This window comes from Pteropus alecto, unplaced genomic scaffold (genome assembly GCF_000325575.1).
Source record: "Pteropus alecto unplaced genomic scaffold, ASM32557v1 scaffold155, whole genome shotgun sequence".
NCBI lineage: Eukaryota > Metazoa > Chordata > Mammalia > Chiroptera > Pteropodidae > Pteropus > Pteropus alecto.
In genome coordinates, this window is record NW_006438113.1 from 407366 (window position 1) to 426207 (window position 18842).

The 18842-nt window shown below is 39.3% G+C and overlaps 2 protein-coding genes across 2 annotated transcripts in view; one reads left to right on the plus strand and one right to left on the minus strand.

Annotated features, from left to right (window-relative positions):
- Window positions 1-1423, plus strand: part of GLUD1 (glutamate dehydrogenase 1) — a 36862-nt gene extending 35439 nt beyond the window's left edge. The window contains exon 14 of the mRNA XM_015592262.2: window positions 34-1423. Coding sequence (XP_015447748.2) covers window positions 34-153 — 120 coding nt within the window. The 3' untranslated portion in view covers window positions 154-1423. The remainder of the gene's footprint in view (window positions 1-33) is intronic.
- Window positions 1424-15038: 13615 nt separating this feature from the next.
- On the minus strand, window positions 15039-17619 carry FAM25A (family with sequence similarity 25 member A). Its single transcript, XM_025049315.1, has 3 exons — window positions 17547-17619; window positions 16221-16283; window positions 15039-15228 (listed from the first exon to the last, which is right to left on the minus strand). The coding sequence occupies exons 1-3, from the start codon at window positions 17617-17619 to the stop codon at window positions 15095-15097; spliced, it is 270 nt and encodes an 89-aa protein (XP_024905083.1). The 3' UTR covers window positions 15039-15094.
- Window positions 17620-18842: the final 1223 nt, after the last annotated feature.

The following is an 18842-nucleotide window of genomic DNA, read 5'->3' on the forward strand; positions in this document are numbered from 1 at the left end:
TGGTGTTCTTTACTGTTTTCTCCTTCATTTCAGCAAATCATGCGCACAGCCATGAAGTATAACCTGGGACTGGACCTGAGAACAGCTGCCTATGTCAACGCCATTGAGAAAGTCTTCAAGGTGTACCATGAAGCTGGCGTGACCTTTACATAGATGGATTATAGCTTCTTCACTACCCTCTTCACCTCTTCATCTGTAGACCTATCAGAAGTTTACATGTAACCACAGAAATTTCTTTCTCTCATGACTTATTAGATAATGGACACCATTCTCAACAAGTCAACCTAAATCAGCCCCTTAAGAAAAAAGATAATAAGGTTAGGGGATCATGTACAAAGGTCGATGAGAATGAAAGTTGAAATTACCTGTGTCAGAGAGCCATTTGGGTATTTTGCCTTTAAATAAAAAAGTCTGTTCTATCTGGCTGTGCTGCCTTGCTCCGTGGCTGCTTCTCAACAGAGCTGTAGCCCAGGAAAATACCTGTTGTCCAAGGGCAGTCACTTGCTGCCTCAGCTCTAGACAAGTCTAAGATCTGGTATAAGTTTGACACATTTAAGAAGCAGGTATGTGGCATTTTCAGAAGATGGCAGGGTCCTCAGGTGAGTTACTGGTATTTTATTTCAGCAAAAGAACTCAATTTTACAGATTTCAAACTTTCCTTTATGCATTTTATTCTTTTAGAATAAAATAAGTACGTGCTGCTGTAATAAAATTGCCTTTAATCAGTTAATAAGCCTAACCTTGACACAAGCAGTGAATTGCTATAAACATAATGAATGAAAAAAGCTAGTATTTTTATAACAAAACAGTATCATTTATAGCTTTTCAATAGTATATTGTCCAGCAAAACAAAAAGCCTAATGAGAGTTATCTTCATACATATCATTCAATAGCAAATGACAGAGGTTATTTTTATTAACACTGTTAGAATTTACTAACAGTTTATCACAATCATGACATATAGTCCAAAGAATGCAGTAACTTCCTTATCATGTTAATTGACCTCTTTGGGAAATCTGTTGTGTTGACTGATTGAACAATAATTCAAATAGAGTGTCCCAGGGGGGAGAAAAAAAAAAACACTTGGGCTCCCTCTTTGGAGTCTGGCTGGCGGCTCTGAGCATTGCCAATGGCCCCAACTCGCCCTGACATTGTGTCCTCTTTCAGAGGCTTTGCATTCTATGCACAGCTTCATTCAACAGCGGCCTGAAGACAACCTGGGGTTGAGTGTTGTGTTTGGGAGTTATTTTGCCAGGGCCTTTTGAACAGTAGTGTCCCAATGAAGTGCTAGATATTATTTATGTAAAAATGAGCTTTTTTCTTTTTTTAACAATAATATCCTTTCAGAAATTTCTAACTACTTTGTAACTGCATGACTTAACCTGGTGATAAAAGCAGTTATTAAAAGTCTACCTTTTCCAAAGTTTATGTTTCTTTTTTGTGTCTTTATATTTAATAGTGACTCTTTTACTACATGATAAAAGTACAGTTGGGTTTCTGAAATTTTTGAAACAATCGCCAATATAACATTACTTTCCACTATATTGTGAGCTGCCTAAGTTTTATTCTTGAATTCTTTTGTGTTTCATTTGTTGGACAATATCAATGCAATTCTTAGAGAAGAGTTTCTAATGTTTAAAGCTAATGTACTGAAGTAGTTTTTTTAGTAGTGCCTTTTTTTTTTTATGAAGGAAGGTTTCATTGATTAGGGATTTGTTTTTAATCATTTAGCCACAAAATGTATCAATTTAAAAAGATAGATTACTAACTATAATCAGCAGAACTGGATTCTAGACCTCATTCCACCAATTAGCTGCCAAACCAGGAGCATAACTTTCAGCTGCACTCTTTAGTCCTCATTCTGCCTCTCCATGGTTCTGAGCATCACAAAAGGCAGTAAACAAGACCCATGGACAGTGAGCCCTTCCTGAGCTGCTGAGATCTACTTGCACTCCATGTGGAGCACTAAAATATGTTGGGAAAGTCATATAAAAACAAGTTCCAGAATATTTTGGAACAGATCTGGGTGGAGCAGTAGCTTCCAGTCATATGAAAGCAAAATGATAAGTCTTAGTCTTGGCTTTTAGCTAACATACTGGGAATATTTATCGTAATTCTTTAAAGATTTGATAAAAGTTGATATGTTATTGATACTAATATTGGAAAATTGATATTGTCCATGCTAGCTATATAAAGACAACATAGCACTAGTATCAACTTTGGTTCCTGGAGCTTTGAGTTAGAAAATTCTGGTCGATAACTTTAACTGTGTCCTCGTGAACCCCTACACTAGAATGTGTTTTTACCTTGCTTGATGAATGAAGTTGAGGTAAATGAGAAGTGAAAGATTGATTTTTTTTTTTTTTTTTTTAAACAGTGCTTCTGACAACTCTTACTAAGATTGGTGATTTAATTGAAAAAAAGAAAGCCTGGCATCTTAACTCAGCAAGCTTTAAGTAAATTTCCTAAACATCCCTGGCAGGCTTTCTTAGCCCTCCTATGCATTAAGGCAGTCAAGGCATGGCATATTAAATAAACTATATCTGGGAACTTTGCACAGAAAACTGCAGAAGAATTTTTTTTTTGCTTTGTAATATGAATATTATGATTTTGTTTTTTTCACACACCAAAAAAGATGGCTTCTTTGTGTTTGTCTTGTTATCAAACCTTACATGTAGTTTAGAAAGTTTCTCACCTTAAACACTGTTGACATTTTTGGGCCAAGTAAGTTTTGGGAACTATTCTGTGCACTGTAGGATGTTTAACACCCCTCAGTTGTGACAATCAAAAATGTGCAAAGATAGCCAAATGTCCCCTGAGGGGCAGTTACCTCATATTGAGAATTACTGGTGTAGACAGCCAAATAGTTCTGTGAACAACAGCTTCTCCCCTTCAATTCATAGAACCACCTCACCATTTTCTACTCCCTAGAGATAACCACTTCCAATAAATTGAAATATTTTTATTCTATTCAAATCTTCTGCCCATTTTCAATTAGTTGTCTTTTTATTGTTGAGTTTTAAGAGTTCTTTATATAGTCTGGATAAATGACTCAAATGGGATTGCAAATATTTCCTCATTCTATTGGTTTCTTTTCACTTTCTTGATGTCCTTTAACACAAAGTTTTTCATTCTAATAGAATCCAATTTTTTCTTTGGTTGCTATGCTTTGGGTATCATCTTAAATCCTTGCTTAATCCAAGGTCACAGAAGTCTGACGAATTTGTTGGGTTTTTTTTTTTTTCACACAAAAAAATGATGGCTTCTTTGTGTTTGTCTTGTTATCAAACCTTACATGTAGTTTAGAAAGTTTCTCACCTTAAACACTATTGACATTTTTGGGCCAATTGAGGAATTAACCCAATTCTATTCAAATTGATCCAAAAATAGAAGATGAGGGAACACTTCCTAGCACCTTTTATGAGGCCAATATTACTCGGATACCAAAGCCAAACACCTCACAGGAAACCTATACACCAATATTTCTTAAGAATGTAGACATACAAATACACAAAATACTAACAAAATCCAACAGCTCATAAGTATTACACATTGCCAGGTAGGATTTATCGTAGGAATGCAAGGGTGCTTCAACAAAATCAAAGTAATAACACCCCATTAATAGAACAAAAGGGAAAGAAAACCGCTCATCTCAATAGATGTGGAAAAAGCAATTGATAAAATTCAAGATCTTTTTCACAATAAACCACTGAGGACTAGAAGGGACTTCCTAAACATAATAAACAGCATTTGTGAGAAAACCATAGCTAACATACTGGTGAAAACTGGTGAAAACAGAAAGCTGCTCAAGAGGAACAAGACAAGGATTTTTCTGTTACTCAACATTGTACTAAGTCCTAGCCAGAGCAATTAGGCAAGAAGAATAAAGTCACCCGGATTGAAAAGGAAGAAGTGAAACAATCTTTATTTGCAGATGACATGATATATAAAATCCCATAGAATAAACACATAACTAAAAAATAACTACCAGAGCTAATGAATTAAGCAAAGTTGCAGGGTACAGGATCAGTACACAAATATCAGTTGTTTTCTATATACAAATAATCTGTAAAGGAAATTAAGAAAATTCTATTTACAGTAGCATCCAAAAGAATAAAATATTTAGGAATAAATTTAACTAAGAAAGTGAAAGACTTCACCAAAACCCACAAAGCAATTTAAAAGAAAGAATACCTCAATAAATAAAAAGATTTTGCGTCTATAGGTTGAAAACCTTAATACTGCTAAGATGGCATTACTCCTCAAAGCAATCTATAGATTCAAAATTGCTATCAAAATTCTAATGGCCTTATTTGCAAAAATAGAAAATCTGATCTTAAAATTAATATAAAACTGCAAATGATCCCAAATAACCAAAACAATGTTGAAAAAGTTGGAGGACTCACATTTTTAGTTTCAAAACAATACAAAGCTACTGTGATTAAAATGGTGTGGTACTGGCATACAAACATAAACCAATAGAATAAACTTGAGAGTCCAGAACATCTATGGTCAATTGATTTTCAATCCTGGTGCCAAGACGGTATTTCCTATGGCTGTCTTAACAAAAGTACCAGAAATTGGATGGCTTAAAACAACAGCACTTTATTGTCCTACAGATTTGGGGGATACTTGAGCTGTCAGAAGGGCCATGCTTCCTTCAAAACCTATAGGGGAGAATTTCTCGACTTTTCCTCTGGTGGTGGCTATCGATCTTTGGCATTCTTTGACTTGCAGCTGCATCACTTCCATCTCTGACTCTGACATTAGATAGCTGTCATCCTTCTGTGTGTCCATGTCTCATAGGGACACCAATCATACTGGATTAAGGCCCACCCTACACCAGTATGACCCCTTCTTAACTAGTTACATCTTCAGTGACCCAATGTCCAAATGAGGTCACATTCTGAGATTCTAGAGGTTAAGACTTCAATATATCTTTTTGGGAGACACAATTCAATGCATTACACTATCCAATGAGGAAAGAATAGTCTTCAACAAAAGACACTAAGATAACTAGATATCCACAAAGGAATGAAGTTTGACCTCTCTCATATACAAAAATTAACTCGAAATGAATCAAAGACCTAAATATTAGAAATAAAACTATTATCTCGTCTGATCTTGGAAGCTAAGCAGGGTCGGTCCTGGTTAGTACTTGGATGCGAGACCACCTAGGAAGACCAGGTGCTATAAGCGTAAAAAATAAAATAAAAAAATAAGGGATTGTAAGCTGACAAGGTCCTTGCAATCTGTGAGGTCAACCAAGGGTTGTCTCGCCTAAAAAAATAATAATAATAAAAATAGAAATAAAACTATTAGAAGAAAATATAGGGATAAATTTCATGGCCTCAGATTTGGTAATGGATTCTTAGATTTGACATTAAAGCAAAATTTTTTTAAATTATAAATTGGAATTCATTAAAATTAAAAGCTTTTCTTCAACAAAGGACATTATTAACGTGAAAAGATAACCTACAGAATAAAAGAAAATATTCAAAAATCATAAATGTGACAAGGGTTTAACAACCACTTAAAGGACTTTTAAAACTCAATGACAAACATCTAATTAAAAATGGCAAAGCACTTGAATAGACATTTCTTCAAAGAATACAAAATAGATTTACAAATTTTCCAACAAGCACATGAAAAGTTCAACAACATTGGTCAGTAAGAAAATGCAAATCAGAACCATAATGAGATACCATTTCACACCCACTAGGATGACTGGTGAGGCACTAGAGACATACAGGAAGAGAATGAGTTGTTTGGCTTCAGGGCAAGGGCTGGAGGGACAGCCACCATTCTCCCTGTATTGAGCCCTACTTTCATGCAGCCTGCAGGTGGGCACTATCTTTCCTATGTTGAGCACTCCCCCATTATGAAAAAATCTGAATGTGCATTGGCACGGTGAACTCTGCTTGCTTCACCCTGGAGACTCCCTAGGACTCAGCTCCACCAAACTCACTCTCTGCCTGAGGCTCTTTCAGTGGTGGACAGCCAGCCCCAGCCCACACTGTAGACTTTCTTGGATATCTCTCAGGGATCTGCGGGCCACAGCCGGGCAGTGGCTGGCCTCAATGGGTTCCGTTCCTTTTGCTGAGTGGCCCTAAGCTCAGCACTGGTGCCAAATCTGAATCCATATTAATTTGGTGAACACCACTTACCCTACCCTGATGACTCCCTGAGACCCTACTTCACACAACTCACATTCTACCTGAGGATCTTTCAGCAGCTGAGCCTTATGGGCAGCTGGCAGGCAGCAGTAGGCCTCAGGGTACCCTGGGCATTTTGCTGAAACACGTCAGGCCCAGTACAGGTAGCAGCTGGCCTCAGTTCCCAGTGTAGCCTCTCCCATGCACCTCCATGTCCAGCACAGGCAACAATCAACAGAAGATCACTTCTTTAGCTCCTCCAGGTAGCCCCAGGCTGGTCATAAGTAGCAGCTGACCTAGGCCTGCACTGAAGCACCTCCCAAGAGGCCCCAAAACCAACACACCCAGTAGCTTGCTTCAGACCACAATAGAGCACCACCTGATTAGCCTCACAAGCAGCATACCCAAAGGGTGATATTAATAGGCACCAGAGCCCACTGGGGTCAGCCCCAAAACAGCAGCTCATATGCTATGGTCACAGCCAGTACCCATAGCCAGTCAGCCTGAGGGTCAATCCCACCATTGATGTACCAACAGCAATCAAGGCTAACTACAACAGGAGGGCACACACAACACACACAAGGGACATTCCTGAAGCATCCAGTTAGGTGATGAAGGAGACTGTGACACTGGGCCCCACAGCACACCCACTACATAAGGCCACCCAGCCAAGACTGGGAGATTATGTATTAAGTTGATCTGCTACATTGGTTTGGAACATTTTCCAAAGAAACACAGAGAGGCTGCCAAAGTAGAGAGACAAAGAAACATGTCTTAAATGAAAGAACAGGACAACACTCCAGAAAAAGAACTAAACAAAATAGAGGCAAACAATCTAGCAGATGCAGAGTTCAAAACAGTGGTTAAAAGTATGCTTAGTAAACTTAGTGATAAAAAACAATAAGTGTTAGCAAGAATGTGGAGAAAATTAGTGCAGCCACTATAGAAAAGTTTGGAGAGTCCTCCAAAAATTAAAAATAGAACTACTTTATGACACTTCTAGGTATCTATCTGCAGAAAACCAAAATACTAGTTCGTAAAGATCTGTACAAACCTGTGTGCATGGCAGCATTATACACAATAGCCAAGATATGGAAGCAACCTATGTGCCCATCAATAGACACTTGGATAAAGAAGTACAAATATACAATGGACTATTACTCAGCTATGAAAAAAAGAATAAAATCTTACCATTTGTGACAACATGGATGGGCCTAGAGGGTATTAAGCTGAGTGAAATAATTAACACAGAGAAAGACAAATATCACATAATCTCAGATTTCAAACCTAAAGAACAGAGTGAACAAATAAACTAAACAGAAACAGACTTAAATACTGAGAACAAACTGAAAGTTGCCAGATGGGAGGGGGTATGGGGGGCTGGGTGAAAAAGGTGAAGGGATTAAAAAGTACAAATTGGTAGTTTTAAAATAGTCACAGGACTGTAAAGTACAGCATAGAGAATATAGTCAATAATGTAATAACCATGTATAGTGCCACGTGGGTACTAGACTAATTGGGGAATCACTTTATAAATTATATAAATGTCTAACACGTATGCAATACACCTGAAACTAATATAAAATAATACTGAAGGTCAATTATAATTGAAAAATAAAAAATAAAAATAAAGAAATAAATTCAGTTTAGACCAAATTAAAAATAAATATACACACAATGAAAAATCAGAAAATATTTATTGATGATGATGTGGAGAAATAGGAACCCTCATATATTGTTGCTGGGATTGTAAAATGATATAGCCACTGTGGACAACAGTTTGGCAGTTCCTCAAAATGTTAAAAGTAGAATTACCACATGACCCAGCAATTCCAACCCTAGGTATAAACACAACAGAAATGTAAACCTATGTCCACATAGGAGCTTGGATTGTACATGGATGTGTGTAGCAGCATTGTTCACAATAACCAAAAGATGGATACAACCCAAAATGCCCATTAACAGATGAATAGATAAATAAATTGTGGTATATACATAAAATGGGATATTATTTAGCCACAAACAGAAAAGAAATACCAATACATGCTATGACTTGGATGAACCTCAAAAACATACTAAGTGAAGGAAGCTAGATGTAAAAGCTCACATAATTGTATTATTCCTTTTATATGATATATCCAGAATAGGTAAATCCACAGAAACAGAGAGCAGATTAGTGATTACCAGGATATGGAGTAGTAGATGAGGAATGATTACCTTTTTTAAAAAAATTAATTTATTTTTATTATGGTGACACTGGTTAACGAACTCCAGTAAGTTTCATGTGTACAGTTCGACAGTAAGGCATATATATATTGCATTGTGTACACTGTCGATATTTAGATTTCTTTCCGTCACCACATATTTGACTCCTTTTACCACATCAAACTCCCTTCTACCCTCTGATAACCACTAATCTATTGTACATGTCCATAAGTCTCTGCTTGTTTGTCCTGTTCGTTTGTTCCTTTTAGGTTTATATCCCACATGTAAGTGATATGTGGTTTTCAACTTTTTCTGTCTGGCTTATTTTGCTTAGCATGATTATCTCAAGATCCATCCATGTTGTAGTAAATGGCAGTATTTCATCTCTTCTTATGGCTGAGTAATGTTCCAATGTATATATATACCACAGCTTCTTTACCCAATCATCTATCTTAAAACACTTCAGTTGCTTCTATGTCCTGGCCACCATGAATAATGCTGCTACGAACATCGGTGTGAAAATATCTTTTTGGAAAACTGACTTTCTAGCTTACCCAGTACCATTTATTGAAGAGGCTTTCCTTTCTATGCTATATGGTTTTGGCTCTTTTGTTCAAAATTATTTGCCCATATAAACATGGGTTTACTTCTGGACTCTAGATTCTGTTCCACTGGTCTGTGTTTCTATTTTGCTGCCAATACCATGTCGTTTTGATTACTTTCGCTTTGTAGTCTCATTTGAGGTCTGGCAGAGTGTTGCCTCCAGCCTTGTTCTTTTTTCTCGGAATAGCTTTGGCAATTCGGGGTCTTTTGTGCTTCCATACAAATCTGATGATTTTTTGTTCTATTTCTTTAAAAAATGCTGATGGGATTTTGATGGAGATTGCACTAAATCTGTATAATGCTTTAGGTAATAAGGTGATTTTAATTATGTTGATTCTTCCAATCCAAAAACACGGAATATCTTTCCATTTCTTTGTATCTTCTTCTATTTCTTTTAACAGGGTCTTATAGTTTTCATTATATAGGTCCTTCACATATTTTGTTAGAGTTATTCTTAGGTATTTTATTCTTTTTGGTGCAATTGCAAAAGGAATTTTTTTTCTACTTCTTTTTCTGACACTTCATTATTAGAGTATAGGAACGCTATGAATTTTTGAACATTGATTTTGTATCCAGATACTTTACTGTATTTGCTATTATTTCTAGTAGTGTTCTTGTGGAGTCTTTAGGGTTTTCTGTATAGAGAATCATGTCATCTGCAAATACTGACAGTTCGACTTCTTCATTTCCTATTTGGATGCCTTTCATATCTTTCTCTTGTCTGATTGCACTCACTAGGACCTCCAATGTTATATTGAATAACAGTGGCAATAGCGAACAGCCTTGTCTTGTTCCTGATCTTAGAGGAAAGGTTTTTAGTTTTTCACTTATAAGCTGGCTGAGAGTTTGTCATATATGGCCTTTATTATGTTAAAGTACTTTTCTTCTATACCGATTTTGTGAAGTGTTTTGATCATAAATGGATGCTGTATCTTGTTGAAGGCTTTTTCTGCATCTATTGATATGATCATATGATTCTTATTTTTTAATTTGTTAATGTGGCGTGTCACATTGATTGATTTGAATATGCTGAACCATCTCTGTGCCTCTGGGATAAAGCCCACTGTCGTGGTGTGTAATCATTTTAATATGTTGCTAGTATCTTATTTAGGATTTTTGCATCTGTGTTCATGAGAGATATTGGTCTGGAGTTTTCTTTTTTTGTGTTATCTTTACCAGGTTTTGGTATCAGGGTAATACTGGCCTCATAACATGAGTTGGGAAGAATTGCCTCCTCTTCGATTTTTTTGGAAGAGTTTGAGGAGAATTAGTATTAAATCTTCTTTGAATGTTCAGTAGAATTCACTGGTGAAGCCATCTGGTCCTGGACTTTTAGTAGGTTTTTTGATGATTGTTTCAATTTCCACTGCTGATCAGTCTATTTTAATTTCTAGTTCTTGATTCATCCTAGGAAGGTTGTATCTTTTTAAGTATTTGTCCATTTCTTCTAGGTTATTAAATTTGGTGTTATATACTATTTTATAGTATTCTGGTATGATCCTTTGTATTTCTGTGGTGTATGTCATAATTTCTCCTCTTTCATCCCTGATTTTGTTTACTTGTATCCTTTCTCTTTTTTCTTTAGTGAGTCTAGCCAGGAGTTTGTCAATTTTATTAACCTTCTCAAAGAACCAGCTCTTTGCTGCATTTATCTTTTCTATTTTTTTGTTTCGTTTTGTTTTCAATTTCACTTAATTCTGCTCTAATTTTAATTATTTCTTGAGGAGTGATTACTTAATAGGTATGGGGTGTTTTTCTGAGGTGGTGACAAAGTTTTGAAACTAGAGAGAAGTGATGCTTGCACAACAATGTGGATACACTAAATATCACTGGATTGCATACTTTTAAATGGTTAACTGTATGTTATGTAAATTTCACCTCGATTAATAAGAAAAAAACAAAAACAAAAACACAGCAACTTAAAGTTGTACCTCAGAAACCACCCAGGGAGTCTAGTTGCAAAATGGCTAAATTTTATGAGAAAAAAAGATGTGTACAGCAATTTTATCCTGTGAGCTGAGTGGAGATGGGTTCTGTTCTAAGCCACCCACTCCTGGGAAGCCTACAGTAGAGAGTGCTAGCACAGAGCAATGTTCTCTGAGAGTCGCAGGAACCTGGGGATTTGGGGGCCTTTACAATCCTGCAGCAGGTCATGAAGCTGGTGGGATAGGCCAAGGCCTGAGTCCTTCAGGTCTCCCCTGATGACAGCAGGGTCAACAGCATGGAGTAGTGATTCCATAGGTTAAGTGTACTATGCAAATGTGAGGTGAGGAGGCTGTGATGTCTGGACATAGAATTTTTGGTTGACGGTCTTTTTTTCCCCAGCACTTTTAATAGGTCATCTTATTGTCTTCTGGCCTCTATGGTTGCTGGTGAGATGTCACCTGTTAAGTTTATTAAGGCTCTCTTTTATGTGATGACTTGTTTTTCTCTTTCTGTTTCAGGATTCTCTCTTTGTCTTTGTATCTCAAAATTTTGATTAGAATTTACCTACGCGTGCCTCTATTTGAGTATAAGCTTCTTGGAAGTATAGATTAATTTTTGTCATCAAATTTGTTGTTGTCAGCCATTATTTCTTTGAATAATCTTTCTGCCTTCCTTTCTTTGCTTCCTCTAGTACTCTCATTATGCATAAGGTAATTTTCTTGATAGTGACTTACAGGTCTCTAAGTCTCTCTTTGTTTAAATTCGTTTTGCTTTCTGGTCATCAAGTTGAATAATCTCATTTGACTTAATGTTCATGGATTTTTCCATATGCCTGCTCCAATCCGTTGTTGAGCCTCTCTAATAATTTTTTTTATTTCAGTTGTACTTTTAACTCTAGAATTTCTGTTCTGTTCTTTATTATAACTTCTATCTTTTTATTTGTATTCTGTACTTGATATTGATCTCATATTTTCTTTAATTCTTTACATGTGCTTTCCTTTAGTTCTTTGAACATGTTTAAAATAGTTGATTTAAAGTTTTTGTCTAGTTAATCCAATTTCTGGGCTTCTTCAGGCACAGTTTCTCTTTTTTCCCCCTTTAAAGTGGGTCATAATTTCTTTCCTTGTACATCTTGTGATTCTTTGGCCGAAAACAGGACATGTTAAATAATATAATATGGGAACTCTGGAAATCAGATTCCATACTCCTCCCCCCACCCCGATTTATTGTTACTGCTGTTTAGTGACCTTTCTGAACTAATTCCATAGTCTGTTTTCTTTGTTGTGTGTAGCCCCTGAAGTTCTGCTCAGCTTAGTGGTCAGCTAATGATTGGAGATTTCTTTAAGTATCTAGAACCAGTAAGCCTTCCATTTTTGCCAAGAGACTTTATGTACATGTTGTGCCTCACCTTCAACACTCAGTCAGGCAGTTCACATTTCCACCAAAGCTTTTAATTCCTTGCACAGAGCCTCAAGATTAGTGAGGGATGAGAGCTTTGAGTCTTCTCAGATCTTTACTGAGCATGTGTGCAATCCTACACATGTGCAATGGCCTTCTAGATTCCTAGGAATATGTTTGCATTTTCAAAGCATCCATGGACATTTTATTCCCCAGTTTTTCCTTTTAAGCTTTTTGGTTAGCCTATTGTTTGCCCAAATTGTTATGCACCACCTCATGTAGCCACCAACTTTACAAACTGCCTAAATGTTTCATGACAAACAGCCCCAGGGCTTTTTGCAGAGGTGAGCTCCTAGTCAGGCCAAATAAAGGCAGCCTCGCAGTAGGGTCTTCCAGTTAAGTCAAATAATGACAGTTCTCTGAGAATGAGGCTTTGAAGGAACTCCAGCTCTGTTCTGCTCTTTCTAGTAACTAGCGGGCTGTTATTTTCAAGGTTCCAGTGGAACTGGAGAAGGGGGGTGCAAGTGGAGATGAGAATAGAGCAAGTTAAGAACATCAGAAATCTTTCTGTTCTTGACAAGATTTTGTCTGTTTGTTTGTTTGTTTGTTTTTAATTTGTTTTACATAAATGCTCCGTTGATTGCTGTAAGACTTTGGTTAATTTCCAGAGTTCTGAAAAAAGTTCATTCTGACTATATTTTTACCAGTTTTCTCATTACTTTGAAGAGAATGTTTGGAGGTCCTTGCTGCACCATTTTCTCTGATATCACTCTCTTTTGCTTTTTATAACACATTTAGAGTTTGTATGAGGTAGGTGCCATGCCTCTCACTGCACAACATACACGTTAAAAAGAAAACGAGAGGTGGAAGTACTCATTCCAGAACAGCACATTGCGAGGTGAATTTAAGAAAACATGGGCAGTACTTCTCCAACTCTGTGATGAAGGACTAGTTTTTTGGGATTTTTTTTTTGCTTGTTTCTTACTTTAATTCATTGTGTTATGTGGTCCTACTTCATGTGACTATTCATGTACAACTTGCAGTGCAAGTTAAACAATGTGAGCTGGCCTATACCCTGCAACAAGAATTGTCCACTGATCACATTCCTGGAGGGCCAGGCAATGTTTAAGAGTTTCTAAATGCTCTCAGTTTCTTTACTTATCTTGTTGCCAGTGCTAACAAACCAGCAAACTTTGAGTAGCACTTAACTAGGAAACAATCTTGAATAAGCTAGTAGGTGCCCTCCATGACCACATTTTAAAATATATCTGTATTGATTTTCTCTTAAATTCAAGCGTCATGGAAATGTGTACTGTAGAAAATGAAGATTCCTCATATTCTCACAGACACAGAAATGAGCACTGTTAATGTTTGCTATATACATACTACCAGTTTTTTTTCTATTTTTATGCAATTATGTTTTTGCTTTGCTTTGTAAAATTGAACTTATTGTACATATATATTTTACATCTTATTGACTTGTTTGACATGTACATTTCCTCATTCTTCTTAACACCCATAGAGTATTCCAGAGTTTGTTCTTATTGGTGGCCATCTAGACATAGGCCCATTTTTCAAGCATAGGCATTATAATATGTTAGAAATAATAGGTATCATCTCTATATTGTATCTCAAACCAAATAAGCAGAGCAAAACTTGCCATCTAAGCAATTTCTGATTAGCATTTTAAGATGTTTCCAAACTCTTGCTGTTACAGACATGCCCTGATGAATCTATCCGCCCTTTGAGCATCTGCATGTACCTGTGCACACCTGAAGATTAAAGTCTGGTAAGAGGAACTGCTGTCCAAAGAAGGCGTTCCAGTTTACACTACCACCAACAGTGCTCTCATCCTTTTAGAACTGAGTTTGGATTGGAGGAATTCAAAACTTATCAGAAGCCAAACTAAAATATGAGGTCCAAATATGGCTAGACAGTGGCAGATACCGCAATCCAGGACATTGGATTCCTGGGCTGTTCAGAAACTTATGAAGCCAATTCTAAAAGAAAACCAGAAATATGGTGCGCAACTAACTTGTTCTTTAAAACATCTTTTCTTCTAATTTCTGCTAAGAACAAATATGCTATATCTTTAGAAATCATTTTCTTTTTTAAAATCCAAAATGTTAAGCTAAATATTACTTAAACGTATGTTTAACCTTTATTGTACTGACTTATTCATGGCAGGAAGGAGAGAAGGCCAAACATTCTTGCCCACTACTACCAGTTAGGCCTAACACAAGTATCAGAGGGGAGGTCTGACAGTGGCTTCAACAGCCAATGAGCAGTGGACTCAGTGCCTCCTTGACCCGATTTTGTGACCATCCAGCAGAAACGTTTCCCAGAAACCTCTTTCAGAATATGGAGCATCTCAAGCTGTCTGAGCCTGTCCAGCCAACTTGTCAATCAGGTTCATCTGTTATCTTCCCTGAATCCTGTAAGAGCATGTCAAGGAAAATCCAAAGAACTTGTAAGCTGAATTATGGTCCTCCCTTGGGGTGTCCTTGGAGTATTGAGGTATCTGAAAGCTATAGATAGTTTCTGGGAAAATAAGGTTTTAAGAAATGTAGCATAGATACTAATAATTCTTCAAGAGGTCTTTGCTGACAAGAGAAATCTTAATGTGAGAGCAGCACATCTGATTAATCAGGGGGACCTACCTGACCCCCAGCAATGACAATGTATGTCAGCAAGTGACAAGACATAGACAGTGTTTCCATTCAAATAAGAATAAATCCAGGACTCAGTGTACACATTTCACATCTTTTTATTGAGATTCAGGAAGAGTTTGCCAGTGGCAGGCGTGCTCACTGTCCCAATTTACCCAGGCCTTCCGCTGCATGGGTAACAGCATTTGTGACTGTATTGGTCACTGTCTCAGTGACTTCCTTCACCACTTGGTCCCCTGTTTGCTGGGCCTTCTTGAAGGCTTCAGCAATAGCTGTCAAGGAGAAAGAGGAATAATATTCGGGTGAGCAAAGTAAATATTTCAAGCCGTTCGCTGAGCTAGTGTCACCTGGAGAGGCCTGTGGGATGTGGCAGTCATACTGGATCATGCCCTGGAGGAGCCCCAATGAGACAGAGTGTAGCAGAGCTCCTGGAGCAATGTGTTCAAATTTTGTTTTATTTTCCTCAGTGACCTGCATTTCTTAGATTATGAGGGAGACTGAGTATTTGCTCATGGGCGTATTACCTACTCATTTTTCATTTTTCTGTGAATTGCCTGTTTGGTCATTTGGTCATTTGGTCATTTTTGTATTAGGTTATTATTACTGTCCTCAGTTTGTGATTTTTCTTTTGGCTTAGGTTGTAATTTGTTTGTTTGTTTTACTATGTAAAATTTGAAGGTCAATATTGTCAAATCTACCTAATATTTCCTTTATGGCTGTTGGGTTTTCTGTCAAAGTTAAAAGATCCTTCCATCTCTGAAATTTTGCAAAAACTCCTCTGTTTTCTTCTAACAATTTAATAATTCTATGTATTTATATTTAAGTCCTTGTTCTATCAGGAGTCTATTTTGTTGTAGGAATGAGGTGTATGTGTGCTGAATTATGGTCCTTCCTCACACACATACACATACAAACATTTATGTAAATATGTATTTATATAAATATATTTTCTATCTTAAACATTTTGTCCCAGCATGCTGCCGCATAGTCTTTTGTAATATCGTCCTTTTTTTTGTTTTTTTGTTTTTTTGTTTTGTTTTATTTTTTATTTGTGACATCGTCTTCTTAAAAGTCCACAGAGAAGACTATCTAGTTGGATCCTGCCTTAGCAAAGTTTGGTCTGTGGCCTCAGCGTAGATAATTGCCTACCAACTGAAAGGGTATACATCTGAGTCAGGGTTTGACCTGGTTAATCAAAGTACAGGTTTGCCTCCTTCATTCCTCCCCGCTTGCCTCCTTCATTCCTTCCCCAGCCCTAGCATACCTTTCTCTCCAGCCTCCTTGGCATGTTCCACCACCTCCTTCACCACTCCTTCCACAGCATGAACTGAAAAGATGAGACAAGCCCAGGGTGAGAGCACAATGTAAACAAGCTTCTCCTTACGGCAGAGCCCAGACAGCTCTGGATATCCTGAATAGGGCTCTGGGATGCTGTCCCAGCCAGGACAAGCTGGCTCACAAGAAGGAACCCCGCTGGCTTCCTTCAGAGACTCAAGTGAGGCCAGACTGCCGGGGGAAAAAAGCTGAGTAAGCCACACAAGAGCTCAGGGCCCTCCATGCCCCACAGCCTGTCGTGGCCTAGATGCTGATGAGCAGGCCTTTCTGTCAGCTGGGAACCTGGCACCAAGGCTGAACCTGTTTCCCAGATCACCGAGGTGTGCTGCTATCCTGCCTCAAGCCAGATGACGGCTGCATCTAGGTGATGAAGCTTCCTCCAGCAAAACCAGTTCCCCAAAGCCATCCTCCAATAGCAGGGGACTCTGCCCACCTAGGAGTTGTTTAAAGTTTGGTGATAGTGTGCTAGAACCGGCAGTGTCAGAAGAACTGGTTCTGATTCTAACTCCTTTCTTTACTGCTTGGTTCCTTCATCTGTGGAATGGGAATAATACAGAACTCAGAGAGCTAGTGAAAGAGGAAAGAGGGCAGTCAACACCAGTTACAGTTAACCAATGAAATACAGACATGTTTGCAGCCATTTCGAAAGAGGACAGCAAATTTACATGTCAGACAGATGGAACCTGGATTAGCCTCCCTGAACACAGTTGCTGATGTCTGCATACAGAAAAGGGCTTCTGGGGACTTTGAAGATCTTGCAAACATTCTTTTTATAAACCCCTGGGGCTGACTTTGAACAGAATCAAATTTGATGGTTTCTTAATAAATAAATCTTTGAAGTTTTAAAGTTATGGTGAAAATAAAATTCCACCTTCCTTTTTCTGTATCGGATATTTGCAATAGGCTGTTTGGATATGGAAGGGATCCCAGGTTCCAGAGGGAAGGATTCAAGCCACCAGCACCCAGCACCCGGCACCCACGCTCCCCACTGGCCTCCTGGGGCCTCCTCTAAGCTGGTCTCCCTCTTGCCTCTAGCCACACAAAGTGAGGGTTGTTTGGGGCAGCTGACCCCTCCTGGCTGCACCCTGAGCTGCCCGCCTCAGTTTCCTCACACCACCCCTTCTATTCTATCTTTGTGGGGCTGATCATGGGGCTAAGGCCTGCCTCAAACCTGCTGGGATCAGCTTCGCACAGGCTGAGTCAAGCCTCTAGCCTGAGAGAATGGCCCGGGTTGAAAAGAGCCTTAGGTTCTTACCAGCTTCCTCAGTGGCCTTCTCAGTGCGGTGGGCCAGGCCTTCAGCGGCAAGTTTCCCCAGGCCTCCCAGCATTGTGTAGTGACAGGCGGCAATCAAGCAGGATGCTAGGGCCTGGAACAGTGTGCTTTTATAGATGCCTCTGATGCCTGGCTGGGCTCTGGGGTACCACCCCTTGCCACAGTCAAGTAGGAAGTCAGGCAGTGAGTCAGCACAGGTGATGGCAGAAGGAAAAGGCTGGGTGGGACCACCCTAGGGCTCTGGCACTGCCCCTCTAGCAGCACGAGACCCACTCACCCTATATCCTGAGACCCTGTGAGGGGCAGGGACAGGGAGGCGGACTGAGGCTGGACATGGAGGTCAGTTCTGGGACATGCTGCTCCCCCAAGGCCGGAGGCCTGAATGCCCTGTGGGATGAGAGGGACTTGGAGACAGCAGCCCTACCAGCCCCCTAGGCTTTGAGTTCTCCACAGCCTGGGCACGGGTATGTACCCAGACAAGGCCTAGGACTTCTAGCCTACTGTCCAGGGTCCCCATGGTGGCATAGCTGGTGTTTAGGGGTTCTGTGGGTCATGTGGACCTGGATAACCCCTCAGGCCAGGAACACAACTCCCCATTCCCAAGAACCTCAGCTCTGCAGGATGGCTTTGCAGCCTCCATTGGACAGGTATTGGAGGGTTGGGGGGATTCAAGGCGGTGCTTTGCCCAAGGTGGAGGAGACACAGCCTAGTAATCCCTGGCTTGCAGGCAGCTGGTTCTTACTCACAGGAGAACATGAGTGACCCAGCACTGAGAAAGCCAGCATATGAAGAAACTCGACCCTCCCTGCACATTGGGGCCTGGCCCCTCGGAGAGACCCTGTAAGGTCAGCAGTGCCCCTCAAGAGGGTCCTAGAGGAGTAGATGGAGGACTCCACCACCATCTGGGGAGGTGCTTATGGCCTTAGCAAGAAATCCCAGAAAGCTGCTCTACCAGCCTGACACATCACGTGTTTAGAGGGCCACACTGCCTCCCTAGTTACTCAGAATGGAGAGAGATGCCTCAAGCACCATGCCACATGCTCCTTCCCTTAGTCACTAGCCCAGCCTGAGCCTCAGTTTCCTCATCTGTAATTGAGAACAGCCATGCCTTCCTGGCCATGCCACTGATAGTCTGTGGGATCATGCATGCAAACTTAGTAAATTTCTGCTCCCTCTCTCTTGTTACTTATGTGCCAGGGAGGGGCCACTTGGCAGTGAGTCCTGACCAACAAGTGGGTGGACCAAAGAGTGGTAGGAGTATGAGGCTGCCTCGGAGCC